Source organism: Pipistrellus hanaki (genome assembly GCF_964339955.1).
Source record: "Pipistrellus hanaki genome assembly, chromosome: 14".
NCBI classification, from domain to species: Eukaryota; Metazoa; Chordata; class Mammalia; order Chiroptera; family Vespertilionidae; genus Pipistrellus; species Pipistrellus hanaki.
Window position 1 is genome coordinate 25,463,673 of NC_140516.1, and position 16,160 is coordinate 25,479,832.

At 35.4% G+C, this 16,160-nt stretch overlaps 1 protein-coding gene across 2 annotated transcripts in view; it reads left to right on the plus strand.

Annotated features, from left to right (window-relative positions):
- IPMK (inositol polyphosphate multikinase) overlaps positions 1-15,806 on the plus strand; it is a 37,149-nt gene extending 21,343 nt beyond the window's left edge. For both annotated transcript variants that reach the window (XM_084904813.1, XM_084904814.1), the window contains exons 3-6: positions 18-114; positions 2,387-2,559; positions 6,850-6,931; positions 10,279-15,806. In XM_084904813.1, coding sequence (XP_084760939.1) covers positions 18-114; positions 2,387-2,559; positions 6,850-6,931; positions 10,279-10,901 — 975 coding nt within the window. In that variant the 3' untranslated portion in view covers positions 10,902-15,806. The remainder of the gene's footprint in view (positions 1-17; positions 115-2,386; positions 2,560-6,849; positions 6,932-10,278) is intronic.
- The last annotated feature ends 354 nt before the right edge of the window (positions 15,807-16,160 follow it).

Consider the following 16,160-nt stretch of genomic DNA (forward strand, 5'->3'; position numbering starts at 1 on the left):
ATATTTTTCTCTTTCAGGTTTATGCTGCTGATGGTACTGATGGTGTTCTTTTAGAGCTACGAAAATATTTACCAAAATATTATGGCATCTGGTCACCTCCCACTGCACCAAATGGTAAGTTTTACCTAAAATTCATCTTTTATTCTTAATTCAGGACAGTGGTTTTATAAAAGGTTTATATAAAAGTAAACCTAGTATTATAAAAACTGAATACATGTGTGATTTTCTTTCTAATCATTCTCTACTTCATTAGATAAACTTATTAATACTTTTGCTCTTCATAACCAGTTTCTTAAATGGTATATACAAATTAATGATAAGTTTGTTATAATTGAATGGAAAAATATATATACTAGTACTTAATACTGTATTAATTTACAGATGTTCTCTTTTTGTAATTTCTGGGCAATTTTCTTTTTTTCATTTTGCATAGGGAAAAAACATCAGGAAATATATTTTCCTTCCATAACTTCCTCCCTGTCTCCTATTCCATTTCTTTGTCCCACTCTTCTGGGCTTTAAATTGCAATATTTAAAAAAAATACCAGTAAGTTTTATAGTTAGAGGACAAACTGATCTATGTAAGGGCACAACATTTCTCTTTCTCTTTCTCTTTTAAAAAAAAATATATATATATATTTTATTGATTTTTCACAGAGAGGAAGGGAGAGGGATAGACAGTTAGAAACATCGATGAGAGGGATACATCGACCAGCTGCCTCCTGTACAACCCCCACCAGGGATGTGCCCGCAACCAATGTACATGCTCTTGACCGGAATCAAACCCGGGACCCTTGAGTCCACAGACCGACGCTCTATCCACTGAGCCAAACTGGTTTCTGCCATTTCTCTCTCTTAATATTAATTTATACTTGAAGCAGTATTTGCTACTTCTGGGCCTTTGACTGAGCAGACAGTTTAATTAAATAAGCAGCTTGACTGTGTAACTATTGAAAAAGGTTGGTGAATGGGGTAAGAGTTTGAAATTTAACTGAGTTTAAGAATAACCCATGGGCTAATTAAAATGCATATTAATAGGATAATCGCCCAGACATTTTGATTATGAAGGTTTATTTTGGAGTTCAGTGATGTGCTTGTTAAAAGTGACAAGCTCAAGAAAAAAGGCGACAAGCTCACTCTGGCTGGTTTGGCTCAGTGTATAGACCGTTGGCCTATGGACTGAAGGGTTCCTGGTTTGATTATGGTCAAGCCTGAGTTGCGGGTTCAATCCCCAATGGGGGGCTTGCAGGAGGCCGCTGGTCAATGATTCTCTCTCATCATTGATGTTTCTATCTCTTTCTCCCTCTGCCTTCCTCTCTGAAACCAATAAAAATATATTTTTTAAAAAAGTGACAAGCTTTTTTAATGTCGATAGTACTTGGACTACAGTTTGAGAACAGGAAAGAAGGGGGCTCCAGCTTGAGCTTATCTTTTCCTTAGTTCTTTGTCTTCTTTTGACTCATGGGCTGTGTATCACATTTCGTCAATAGGGAATCATAGTGTTCTCCTGTGAGTATCCTCAGTGAGGTCACACTCAATCAGCGGTCCCCTGGGTATTTAGGATTCGCCTGTACTTCAGTTGTATGTCAGTGGGGAAAAGTGAGCCCAGGCTCTTTCCCTTCCCCTCCCCGTTTGTCCCTTCACTCTTCCTTCTTGTCTGTTAGTCCCAAATGTATATGTTTGTGATTCAGATCAGCATGTTGCTTAAATTATTTCACAAGTCTTTGTGATCATAGAGATTTCCATTATAATGTAAGAAACTTAGATTTCAATGAATTTTGCTACTGATTAATGTTTAACTTAGAACATTATTTAATTATTATTCTTCAAGAATCTCACTTCTAAAAATTAACAAAGTTTGTTGAGTATGGTGTAGATTGGCTATCTATTATAGATACTGTAATTAAGTACTCAGTTTTAAAAGATTGTTTAGAAGAGGTTTTATTATCTCCACAACTATTTCCCTTATAGCCCTCAGACTTTCTGATAAATACCGTATGTGTAACTGTTTATAGAAATTCTTCGGTAATCCTTGAGTGCAGTAATCCATGAGAGAGAAAAACATCTGTTGGCTGCCTCCTGCACGCCCCCTACTGGGGACTGAGCACAAAATCTGGGCATATGCCTTGAGGGGACGACATTTAACCAACCAATTGAGCTACACTGGCCAGGGCTCTCATTGTGCCTTTTTAATGTTCTTGGAAATCTTACATCTACTTCAAACACTTCTGCAAGTGTTTCTCTGTGATATTTATACTAATTGTTGACTCTGGAGTTTTTAATTTTTTTTTCTCAGTTTTAAATTTTCCTCATTTTGTTTCTTCTGAAAGTTATTTGAGTGGTAGTATGTTTGCCTATCACTAATTAAAGTTTTTATTTCATAACAGATTTATACCTAAAACTGGAAGATGTGACCCATAAATTTAATAAGCCCTGTATAATGGATGTAAAGATAGGGCGAAAAAGCTATGATCCTTTTGCCTCATCTGAGAAGATTCAGCAACAGGTCAGCAAGTACCCATTAATGGAAGAGATTGGATTCTTGGTGCTTGGCATGAGGGTAAGAGTGATTATTAGTATAGTACACATATTTTTCTTTACACGTTCTTTCCTTGAAAATTAGAGATGTCAGTTTGATACTAATATATAAGATGACATATTTTGGAATTCAGTTGTCTACAACTCCCCAGTGTGAGCAGAGATTTTTATTTTTCTGTTCACTGATATATGGTCAGTGTCGGGAATGATTGTGACACATAATCCGTGATTACTAAATGGATGAATGGCTGAACCTCAGGACTCCAACTCTGGTAATTTTGTTTTAAGGAGGCTTTTAGTTTAGCTGTAATATAAGTAATGTGGTAAATTAATGTTATATTGTTTATGATTTTGCCATGAGGAAAGTACTATGTTTATATATTCAGTAATTTTTCTATATTTTTAAAAGGGAAAATAAAGTTAGGTAACTGTGGTTTAAAAAGTTGTTTTATTTGCTCATGATTCTGTGGGTTGGCAGTTTGAGCTGGCCTAAGTAGACAGTTCTGCTGATCTCACCCAGGGTCCCTGTGTGGCTGCACTCATCTGATGGTTCTGCAGGGGCTAGGTGGTCTACAGTGAGAGCTCACTTCTGTGGGGGAGCTTGTTCTAACTTTCCAATGGGCCTTTTGCCATGTGGTTTCTCATCGTCCAGGAGGCTTGTTGGAGCTTCTTCGTGTACCACATTCCTAAAAGGCAATTGTGGGAGCTACAGGGGCTCTGGAAAAAGAGGTTAGATGTGTGGAGGCTAAGTTTGGTAAATGATTGCTACTTATAGAAGCATAATGGTGTAGTTTTGAAATTCATCATGCAAGATGATATATGAATCTTCTGAGTTTTAAATAGAGTTAATAAATAGGAAGCATTATCGATGGATTGTTATATTGTGATAATTATAACAGCACAGTTGAATTTGGTATTCTGATCAAAGAAATTGATGCAGTTGATTCATTTAGAAAACTATAATTAAATGTGGGAATTATTAAAAGGAAAAATGATTAATGGCATAATGTTAAAACAAGAAATAAACATCCCACACGAGCAACTATTTAAACATTTGCTGTTTTCAAATCTTACTCTCCCACTCTCCTTTTCACTTCTTTTTCAGAGGACCTTACCTTCTGCTTCAGAAAAAAAATTAAAGGCATTAGATAGGATTTCTTTTAATTTCCTGTCAACAGATGTGCATACCTAACCTACAAGTGCTTTCATTTCCCTTTTATTCCTTTCTCTCACACTGATGAATTTTCTGACCTAAGGACAGACCTTCCCTATGCCCTCTGGATCTCATTCCCTCCCACCTCTTTAGGAATCGAATACTATTGATTTTTTCTTGTCTTATATCTTCAGCTTCTATCTCTTTCCTAGGTAGGTATGTTTTATATATGTTCAGATCACTCTCCATTTTTAAAAAACAACAACATCAAAGCCTACTATTACCTTGCTCTGCTGTCTACCAGTGGGTTTAACTTGCCTCCTCTTTACAATCAAAATAGTTATTTCCATTGCCTTAATTCCCACTTAGTATTTTTCAGCCTCCAATCTGGCATTTGCTCTACCATGCCATCACTAAGGTCCCTAATGACATCTTCACTAAATGTAAATGCCATTTTCATCACTAACCGTACTGCACTTTGAAAAGCAGCCTTCAGGCTGACTATGTTTTCCTTGAAACATTCCTTTTTATGTCCTTGAGATCACACCCTGTCCTGGTTTTTTCCAAAGGCTACTTTGCAGTTTTCCTTGCCAGTTTACCGCCCCCCCCCCTCCCCCGTTTATTCTTTAAATGTTGAGGTATTCTGCTCTGTTTCATTTTACTGTCTTTATTTTCTCTTTCTTCCTAAGCAGTGTCCTTTGTTCTTATTGGTTCAGTTTCACTTACACTGATACTCCTAAAGGTATATCTGTAGCCTCAGCTTTTTCTTGATCTCCTAATCTGGATAGCTAGAACCCTACCAGACATTTTACTAGGATGACTTAAAAACATCTAGAACTAATATATATAAAAAAGTGATACACTCATTTCACAACCAACCGCAATGAATCTCAACAAATACTAAGAATATTCCTTATCTCAGAAATGGCAGTGCTAGTTTTGCACATGCTAATTTTGCACACTGGAAACCTGTAGTCACCATTAACTCTCAGAGCCATCCATTAATCCTATTGATCTTAATTCCTCAGCATATCAAATCCATTATCACCATTATCCTTTTACAGAACCTAGTCTCTTAACTGATCTCTCAAGTTCAGTTTTTCTTTCTTTCTTTCAATCTCCTCCAGACATTGTAAAATAATCACAGCATTCTCCTGTTAAAAACTCTTCAGTGGAATTCCATTGCCTTAGGGTACATATACAGGATAAGTAAAAAAGGCATTTCGTGATTTGGCCCTCCTGGGATATGTTGTTTTCTATATGAACTTTAGATTGGCTTATCTAGTTATAAAAATTGTTGGTGTTTTATTATAATTGTGTTTTAGTTGTGGATTAATTTAAGTAAAACTGTTATCTCTAAATGTTTTATTTTTTTATTTAATGTATTGGGATAACATCTATATATAAGCCTAAGTGACCATTACAGCCAAACGACTGGAACAACCCGTTGCTATGACGCACACTGACCAACAGGGGGCAGGTGCTCAATCGAGGAACTGCCCCCCTGGTGGTCACTGTGCTCTCACAGCCAACCTCCCACTATCCCTCCTCCTGAGCAGCAGGCCCCAATCACCTGATCGGGGCCGGGCCCCGGGCTGGGCCGGGGAACCAGGGGTGGGTATTGGAGGGGCCGGTGGCCAACCTCCCCCTGTATCTACCCCTGGTCTGCAGGCCCCAGTGATGGCACAGTGACAAGAGAAGGGGGAGGGAGGGAGGTGGGAAACTGCATAGTGGCTGGACACAAAAGCAGCATTTGCATCCAGCATTCATTCCTTCAGCGCCTGGTCCAGCAACTGTCTCCTCCTCTCTTTGCCAGGGCCTTCGGGTCCCAATAAACCAGGCCCCAGTCAGCCCTGATCACTGGCCACGGGTAGGGACCCCACCCATGCATAAATTTTGTGTACTGGGCCTCTTGTTGATTTATAAAATTATAGGTTTCGGGTATACAATTCTATAATATATTATCTGTATATTGTATTGTGTGTTCCCCAAGTCAAGTCTCCTTCCATTACTATTTATACCTCTCCTACCTTCCCTCACTCTCCTTTCCTTTGATAATCATTGTGCTGTTGTCTGTGTCTGAGGGTTTGTTTTTTTTATTTTTTATCCTTTCACCTTTTTCACCCAGCCCCACAACCTACCTCCCCTCTGACAGCTGTTCTGTTCTCTATGAGTCTGTTTCTATTTTGTTTGTTCATTTTGTTCATTAGATTTCACATATGAATGAAATCATATGGTATTTGTCTTTCTCTGACTGCTTATTTCACTTAGCATAATACTCTCCAAGTCAATCCATGCTGTCACAAGGGTAAGATTTCCTTCTTTTTTTATGGCTGAGTAGTATTCTATCATGTAAATGTACCACAGCTTTTTTATTCACTCATCCACTGATGGCCACTTGGCCTTCCAAATCTTAGCTATTGTAAATAATGCTGCAGTGAACATAGGGGTATAAGAAATGATATCTTTTATATTGAGTCTCCCTTTTTGAGACCATGGGTTTGTGTTTGTGTGTATGTCTTAGGAATTTGTTAAAGATGTCTTTATATAGATTGTACTTTTATTTAGTTTATTTATCTTTTGTTGCCATTGTAAATGGAGTTTTCCATTATGTTTCTAACCAGTTATTTGTGTATATCAATGCTTCTTTTCTGCTTACTAATTTGTACTCAGTCACCATTTCAAGTTTTTACTAGTTTTTCAATTGATTTTTCAGTATATGTCCATTACCTAGAAAGAGTAATATTTTTATCTTTTCCTTCCCAAATTATTATTCCTTTAATTTCTTTCTCTTGTCTTATTTGCATTTGCTAGAGGTTATAGAACACTTTTTTTTTTTTAAACTTCTTATATTTTAGGACAGATCCTTTTCTTTATTTCCACTTTAAACTTGAGTTGAGGCTGACCTTTGGTGGACTGAGGTAGATAATTTTCTTATTGAAATATTCATCTATCTGTTTAAAAAGTTTTCATTGATAGTAGGTGTAAATTTATTAAATGCCTTTTTAGAATCTACTGATATGATGACATGATTTTTTCCCCCTTCAATTAATTAGGATGACTCATATGAATAAATCTTTCTACTTTTAACCAATGCTGAGATAAATTCCACACGGTTGAGGAGTATTCATTTTTAATATTCACTGCTTTTTCTGACAGGTTTATCATGTCCATTCTGATAGCTATGAGACACAAAACCAGCACTATGGAAGAAGCTTAACAAAAGAAACTCTAAAGGAAGGTAAGGATTAAACAACCAGATTTCAATGCTTTTATTACTGTATAAATATCAAAATAATTCTAAAGTGATTTCAATTTTGTCTTTTGGAATAATGATTCAATTCACAATAAACTTTTTAAAAAAATGAAATTTACATTCATACATAACCTTGGGTGTATCTTACATTTTCATTTATTTATTTACTTACTTACTATACTTAACCCTTTGCACTCCGCTGTCCCCTCTCAGGGGACATTGGAATTCTAGCATATCACTCGGATGTCCCCTCTCAGGGGACATTGCAGTTTATTAGTGATTACGGGGAATTGAGTTAATTCAATGCACGTTTCCGCCGTTAGCGTCGAGTAGCTGGTAGCCAATGTCCAGAATGGTTCGGAGTGCAAAGGGTTAAATAAAAATGAACATCTGTGAACCAACCATCTAGTCCAAGTATTGGAACTAGAGGTTGTTTTTAAATTCATGGTATGTAGTCCCGGCTGGTGTGGCTCAGCATCAATTGGTTAAGCATCATCCCTTGTACTAAAAGGTTGATGGTTTGATTCCCGGTCAGAGCACATGTCCAATTTGGTCCCTTGTCTATCAGAGTGTGTGAGGGAGGCAACCAATTGATGTTTTTCTTTCACATCAATGTTTCTTTCCTTCTCCCCTTCTCCCTTCCTCTCTCTGAAATCAATAAAAACATTTAAAAATCAAAGTATATAGTTCTTAGTATGTTAAAACTGCTTGTTACATAAGAGACTTTAAAGTGTCTGTTGTAGCATGTCATTTTTTATTTAAATTTCTCTTATAGTTGAGCTGTATATTATTAGCTTCTAGAACTACATTATGAATGAACAAGAGGCATGAAGAGTAGTTTAAAGTCTGTTAATATATATAGTTGTAAAATATTTATGGACAAATAAAAACAATGATATCCTAAATTTCTGGAAATAGTATTCTATTGGAATGTTATTCTTAGCTCTGCCTAAGGTGGGAACAGCTTATGTGTAATGTAAAGAGTTTGAAGAAGAATTTTTATTTTATGTGTAAAAAACAGGTATCCATCATGTTTGTAACAATCAGTATTTGCCTCAGCCAATAGCAAGATAATATGCAGAGTGGCTCTTTTAAAAAAAAAAAATAATAATAAATAAATAAATAAATATATATATATATATATATATATATATATATATTGATTTCAGAAAGGAAGGGAGAATGAAGAGAGATAGAAATATTAATGATGAGAGAGAATCATTGATTGGCTGCCTTTTGTACACCTTCCACTGGGGATCAAACCTGCAACCTGAGCTTATGCTGGGAATCGAACTGTGACCTCCTGATTCTTAGGTTGACACTCAGCCACTTGTGCCACTGTGGCTGGGCATGCAGATTGGTTTCTTATTAAAATATTTCCCAAGCTAATGTGAATATATATATATATTTTTTTTTAGCAATTTCTGTCTCAGAGTGGGGAACAACTATTTAAAGGCAAAAATAAAACTGTTCATACCAATAAAATTTCAAATTTGATAAAGTTGGCATAAATAATTTTAAGAGGCATAAATCTGATAGGTTAAAGTATTTAAAAACCTTAATTTTGGGTAATATACTCAAACTGGAATAGTGCTAATCCCTAATGTGAGTTTAATTTGTGTGGAAAGATTGATTTAATCAGTATTATTGAGGAAAAAAAAAATTAGTGCTGTTGGGACTTTGTATTTTGGTAATGGGCTGTTGACACCATTAAAAATGGTTCTGATTTAACTCTAGATTTTAGATTAGCTCTTACACGTGATTCTGATAAACAAGTAATTCTATCTAATAAAAGAGCAACATGCAAATTAACCATCACTCCATTACACCCATAAGCCACACCCACAAGCCAATCAGGAGCAAATATGCAAATAAACCCAACCAAGATAGCTACTACAGCTACAGAGAGAAGGAAGGAGGCTTGGGTTTCCCAGGCAATGGAGGAAGCCAAGCTTTCTGCCTGTCCTTGCCTCAAGGCTATAAAGTTTCAATTATAGAAGGTAAACAAATCCAAACAGAGATGGTGGCAGCCACAGAGCTGGAAAGAGTGGGAGGCTAGGGTTGCCCCCAGCAATGGAGGAAGCCAAGCTTCCCACACACCCTGGCTGGCCTAGACCTCCGCTTAAGACTACAAAGTTTTAATTATAGAAGGTAAATAAATTCCAACAGAAATGGCTGCAGCCATGGAGCAAGCAGAAGGCTTGGCTCTGCTCCAGGCTACAAAGTTTCAATTGTAGAAGATAAATAAATCCCAGATACCAGGGCCTCCACTTGGGTTGCCAAGGGGCATGGCTGGCCTGCAAACCATCCCAGGCCCCTCGCCCAGGCCCCCCACACCCCAAGAGAACCCTCACCCTGATCTGGGACATCCTTCAGGGCACACCAGCTGGCCACCACCCAAATACCAGGCCTCTGTCCTATCTAATAAAAGAGTAATGTGCAGATTACCATCACTCCAACACACAAGATTGTTGCCCCCATGTAGTCAAAGATCCTGCCCCCCATGTGGACACAAGATGGCCACCACAAGATGGCCAGAAGGGGAGGGACCAGGCCAGCAGAGGAGGGAAGTTGGGAGTGACTGGGCATACAGGGAAGGGCAGTTGAGGGGGACCAGGCTTACAGGGGAGGGCAGTTAGGGGTAACCAGGCCTGCAGGGGACAGAGTTAGGAGTAAAGAGGCTGGCAGTGGAGCAGTTAGGCATTAATCAGGATGTCAGGGGAGTGGTTAGGGAGTGATTAAGCTGGTAGGCAGAAGCGGTTAGGGGCAGTCAGGAAGGCAGGCAGGTGAACAGTTGGGAGCCAGCAGTCTTAGATTGTGAGAGGGATGTCCGACTTCCCGTTTAGGCCTGATCCTTCTGGAATTAGGCCTAAATGGGCAGTCGGACATCCCTTGAGGGGTCCCAAATTAGAGAAGGTGCAGGCTGGGTTGAGGGACAATTCCCCCTCCCTGTGCACAAATTTCGTGCACTAGGCCTCTAGTCTTTCTATAAAATCCCTCAAAATAGCGACTGAAATAAATCTTGGAATACATTCTTTAAGAGAATATATGTAGAGGGAACTAAACTACCAGTCTATCTATAATAAATCATTTTGTTTAAAGGATTTTTCACTTTACATAAGTGTAACTTAAATGTTCACCAGCATCTTCATTAGAAATTAAGTTGAAGTCCAGGTTTCTATGTCTGACTAGAATTCTTCCTAGTTCAGTTTATTGCAAGGTATGATGGGGGAAAAATGATATCTAAGATGAATTTACTTTTCAAGTGGTAGCTGTTTTATAATTATATAATAATAACATATTACAGTGATATTATTTGTTCATTTCTATAGGAGTTTCCAGGTTTTTTCATAATGGATTCTGCTTAAGAAAAGATGCTGTTGCTGCTAGTATTCAGAAGATTGAGAGAATTCTGCAGTGGTTTGAAAGCCAGAAGCAGCTTAACTTTTATGCAAGTTCATTACTGTTTGTTTATGAAGGTTCATCTCATCCAACTACTACAAAATCAAATGACAGAACTTTGGCAGAAAAGTTTTTGTCCAAAGGACAACTCTCGGACACAGATGTACTGGAGTACAATAATAACTTTCGAGTGTTAAGTTCCACAACAAATGGAAAAATAGAGGCTTCAGTAGGCAAAAGCTTGTCCAAGATGTATGCTCGTCACAGAAAAATGTATTCAAGAAAGCATCACAGTCAGACTTCATTGAAAGTTGAAAATATAGAGCAAGACAATGGGTGGAAAAGCTTGTCACAGGAACATTTAAATGGAAATGTACTTTCCCAACTGGAAAAAGTTTTCTACCATCTTCCCACTGGTTGCCAAGAGATTGCGGAAGTAGAAGTGCGAATGATAGATTTTGCTCATGTTTTTCCTAGCAACACAATAGATGAGGGATATGTTTATGGACTGAAGAATTTAATTACTGTACTTCAGAGTATTTTGGACAATTGAATCCTTTGCTGCAGTCTTTTTAAGGGGTGGGGCAATTATTGTGAAGAGCAGCAGTCAGTATCTTTGCACTTGTAATGCTATGTAAACAATTTGTATTGTGAGTCTACATTTTATTTGTCTTTACACTTTTGGTAGAAGGGTTAACTTTTTTATAATCTTACTCAGGAAAACTAATTATTTGTTCATTAGAAAACTATGAAGAATAAAGAAACTTTGGAATGTTAAGCAGGGAATGTGGTGGTACATGATTTAAACATCTATTTGGCTCAAGCAAAAAGCAAAACAGTCAGTCATTAAGAATTTAGTTTTCTGTAGCCAATTTACCATGAAATCTTTGTCCACCCAGCCATGACAATGAGCCATATGTAAACTCATTACATTTATGAGAACACTTTCAAAAATCTAGAAAGCACAGGTTGATGTCCTTAGTGTTACTTTTTGAAGTTATTAAAACTGGAGAACATTCTACTTCAGAAATAAGTACTGTTTAGATTTTATATTAAAGTTTAGACCAGCATATTTAAAGGTGCTTCTTAGTGAAATGATTTTGAATTATTTTATTCCAAAATCAGATTTCCCTTTAATTTTAATTTATTACTCATATTTCAACATGCTATACTTCATGAAAAAGATCATTGAAACAGACAACAACAAAAATCTTGAAATTAAGGGCGCTAATAATTATTGTTGCCAGGGCAAGGAGAGACAAGTACTTAGAAGAACCATGCTTTTCTTTTAAAAATTTTAATTTATGGGCAAATTGGAATATATATTTACTAGATTGTGAAAAGTGTTATAAACTCTATGCCTTTTCCTCTACGGCTTCAAAAAGGTGGGTGATTGAAAGTTGATCTTATTTCTCCTTGAAATAACTTGAATTTTTAAAAAAATTTATATATTTTTATGTGTCCATTTAGTTAAGCAGTAGTATAAATCTGTGTTGCTAAAAATGATGTTTCTCAAAATTCTAATATGCAGTGAAGGACAACATCCAAATTTGTGTTATCAAACATACTGTGTAAAATAGTCCATCATAGAGAGTGGTACATATCTAAACCATGCTTCTGTTTCATTTACTCAAAATACTTTTATATTATGCTCAAGAGAAAATATGATTTAATTTTATAGATGGGGGATAATGCTATTTTTCCTGGATAAATTAGATTCTGTATTGTCTGTTTCACATCTATATTTTAAAAAATAACCAGTTATTATTGAAAACTTTAAAGTTAATTTGCAAATGTTAGATGTTTATGCTTATTGCTTGCATCTTGATTCACTAATAACACATCTAGTAGTTAAGAGTTTTGCCATATTCTTTGGAAAATGTTTTAGAGCTGAGAATTGTTAGTGTATCCCAACTTCTTCGCCCCATTTCTCTTAAGAATTATAAAACTTTTAAATTTAATTAAATTTTTTTTGGTGTGGAGGAAAGTATCACAATTTTATGTTTATGTCACCTTCCCAAGCCTCTCTGAGGGCACTTGGCAAAATAGTTGAGCACAAACAGAAGTAACAAATGCTCTGTGAATTCTAAGTTTAATAAATCTATCAAACATGAATAACTTTGAAATTCATATGCATTTTGTTATAGCAAAATTTGATTGTTTTTAATTTTTTATTTGTAAGTTTCATATAGGCACTTCATATTTTTCTCTGCTGCCTAAATGGGAATTAGATTTTTTATTTTATTTTTGTGGGGGTGAATTTCAAGTAATAATAGAAATGTTTTAGTTTTACTTGATTTTTCCTACATTAGAGACTTTTTGTTATTTGGATAGTGGCTCGATAAATCTTAAGTTCAGATAATTGGACACTATTTTGAATCTGAACAAAACAAGAAGTTTTTGTAGGGAATAGTATCAGCCTGTGTAAAATGAATTTAATACATTTAAGTATTAATCAGGTTTTTATGCACATTTTATCTCAATAAAGTGTGTCAATTGTTCCAGATTTTTTACCCATATTTGGAAATATAGTTTTGTAAAATCCGTGTCTTAACCTTTTTTATAAAATAGATAATATTTTGTTTATTTTAATAAAACAAGAAGCCCTTTTATCTTTTGTTTTTCAGGGAATGGATTGACATTTGTTTGTTTACATTTTTTAATCACTGTTATCTAATCCTCATTTTATGTTACTTTATAAATAAGCTTACATATAACATATCTGTTTATGTAATCTACATGTGTCTATTTTACTATCTAGTCTAGTCATTTAGCATTATGCTGAAATTTACCACTGCAGGAATAGAATGATCACTATTCACCAAGCATATTTAAACATGTAAATGTTTAAAAAGTAAGCATATTAAGGATATAGTTTGGATTGATAGATTTATCACTTTTTTTCCCACTAGAAAACACAAATAATGGTTTTAGTGTATTTCTTATGGAATGCACTAACAAAAGGAACTTTAAGAAGTTGTGGAGAGTATTACATTTCTCTAATAAAAACTTAAATTGTATAATAGTTTTATAAGAAAGTATTTACACTATTTGATATTTTAATATGGATGGAAGTTGCATAGGTTCGAATAAAAAATTGATAAATGCTAAATATTTTATCTAAGTAGTTTTTCAAGAAATAGTTGTGAAAATGTATATATTACATACCTCTAACATGGAGAATGTGGTATTTTCAATTCAGTATTCATTATTCTTTATGTGTATGGAAAGGTTGTACTTACTATGCCTCTTACACTACATTTTGCTATTGTGAGGTTTAGACTGTATTCAACTGAGTAAGAACTTTTTAAATTTTATTTTGACAATATAATTTACTGTTTTATGATTTTCAAGTTGATGTTCTCCATATCATCTCTACAATGTCTATCTAACTTAAACATAACTGAAGGAAAAAAATAATTTTCAGATATAATTCAGTTGCATTTTTCTTGTTTCATGCAACTGAAAACATTTGTTTCTAGGATTTGGAATATAGAACACATAGGATGAAAGAAAATGGTAAAACAATAAAAGGATTTTATGTGTGAAATTATAGAAATTTGGCAACTATTTTAAAGCATCATTTTTAGTACCATTTACTCATAGCAGTTCAACATTTTATACTTTAAAACTTGATTTGCTTTCAAAATTGTTTACCATGCTTTGTAATAATCTTTCTGATCCAGTGCCTTTAACCTTGATTTGATATATGTATCGCTTCAGTTGTCTTTCTATTACATTCTATGTTAGCGCAGCGTAGATATCAGTTTCTTTTAAAAAATTGTTAGTTTGGTTGTGCAAAGAGGTAAATTGCCTATTAATGCTTTGGGAAAACAAGTAGAGTTGCCCAGGGAGGTCATGCTTCTTATTAGTTCACTAGAGGCCCGGTGCATAAAATTCGTGCATGGGGGGTGGGAGGGTTGTCTCTTAGCCCGGCCTGCGCCTCTCAAAGTCCTGCCCTCTCACAGTTCGGGACCTCTCACTCCTTACTGCTTGGCTCACTGCTCCTTACTGCTCTGCTCGCTGCTCCTTAGCATTGTCACAGAAGCTGGAGAGGATATCGCCACCTCCGATGCGCTCGCTAGCTGTGAGCTGGGCTTCTGAATGAGCAGTGCTCCCCCTTTGGGAGCGCACTGACCATCAGTGGGAAGCTCCTTGGCTGAGCATCTGCCCCCTGGTGGTCAGTGCTCATCATAGTGACCGGTCATTCTGGTAATTCCTCCATAACAGTCACTTAGGCGTTATTATATAGATTCAAAAATACTTAATGGATATATTCCATATGCTAACCATTTTTAGCCCCTGAATGTACAGTTGTGAACCAATCAGACAAAACCCTATTTCCAGCATTCTGTCTAGAAGGCATGGGGTTGGAGACTGAATTAAAATAGAGATACAGAGAAATATTTATTTAAGATGATAAAGTTAATCAGCATTTGAGTTAGTGTAAAGGTAAAGTAATAATTATTGAGTTGAGATGAAGCAACTAACAATTTAGGTTGAAAATAGTACTTTGCAGCATTGTAATCTCTATTTGTCTTTGAGTTCAGATAGTAATATATAGCATATAAAGGCCTTAATTTTTTCAGTTTTCTTACTGGTAAAGGTACGTTTACTTAGACTGTCCATTTAGAGTAGTGCTTTAACATTACTGTGAGGAATATTCCATTATATTTTCACAAGCAAATTACTGCACATTTTTTACATTGTATTTTATAATTTAGTACTAATGTTTTAGGCCTCAATCTTCAAGTCACTGGTATTTTAAATTTGGCAATGAATGTGAAATTTACTGTTTGACTTACAGGATGATTTTATTGTTACTTAAAATGCTTGTTAATATTTTAGGAAGCTTGGAGTTTCCATTTTTGAGGAGTTAATGTTTATAAATTATTTTGATAGCATCTAGTAAGAGGAAATAGTATTCATGCGATTAAACATGAATTTCATAAAATTAAAATATACTCTCAAGAATTTTTTTAATTGTTAAACTTTGTCATCATTGGGGCTAAATTTTTACCTGGTGTTCACTTAAAATATATATTAACAAGTTTAATGATGAAGTGAAACAGTCTTAAGGATGATGTATGATGCATCTAAATATAAACGAAAATGGCGTGCACAAAGACACTTTACTATGGGAGCTGTACTGGAAGACGTGAAAGCATGTGAAATTGCACCTAAACTTGTGTTATTAGTGACTGTGCTAAGTTTATTGTAACTGATGAATGAATGTATCTAGTCTAGTCAAAGTTACTTTTTGGTTTAAATGTCTCTTTCTTAATGTATTTGTAATTTGTACTATTGATGGGGTTATTCTTGGACTGCAGGGGTTATTGTCAATGTGTGATTTTATTTTATAGAATCATCTAATGTGATATATCGATTTTTATAAGTGATATTTAGGTAATCCTAATAACTGTATATTTGACAACCTATTAAAATGTTTTGCATTGGAGCTTTTTTTCTTTAGTTATATACTAACAAACTGGTAGTTTAAAAATAACTTTGTCAAATATTTGCATATTAGGTATATATAAGAATCAGATTCAAAGATGATTAAGATAAGGTGTTAATAGAAGCATACACATTGAAAACGAAAGAGTACGTTAACCTTTACATAAATATTTGTTCATTTTTCTTTTAAAAAAGATTATTTTGTACTAGTTTTATTTATTTTAGAAAGGAAGGGAGAGGGAGAGATAGAAACATCAATGATGAGAGAGAATCGTTGATTAGCTGCCTCTTGCACACCTGCTAGGGATGGAGCTCACAACCTGGGCAGGGGCTCTGACTGGGAAAGGAATTGTGT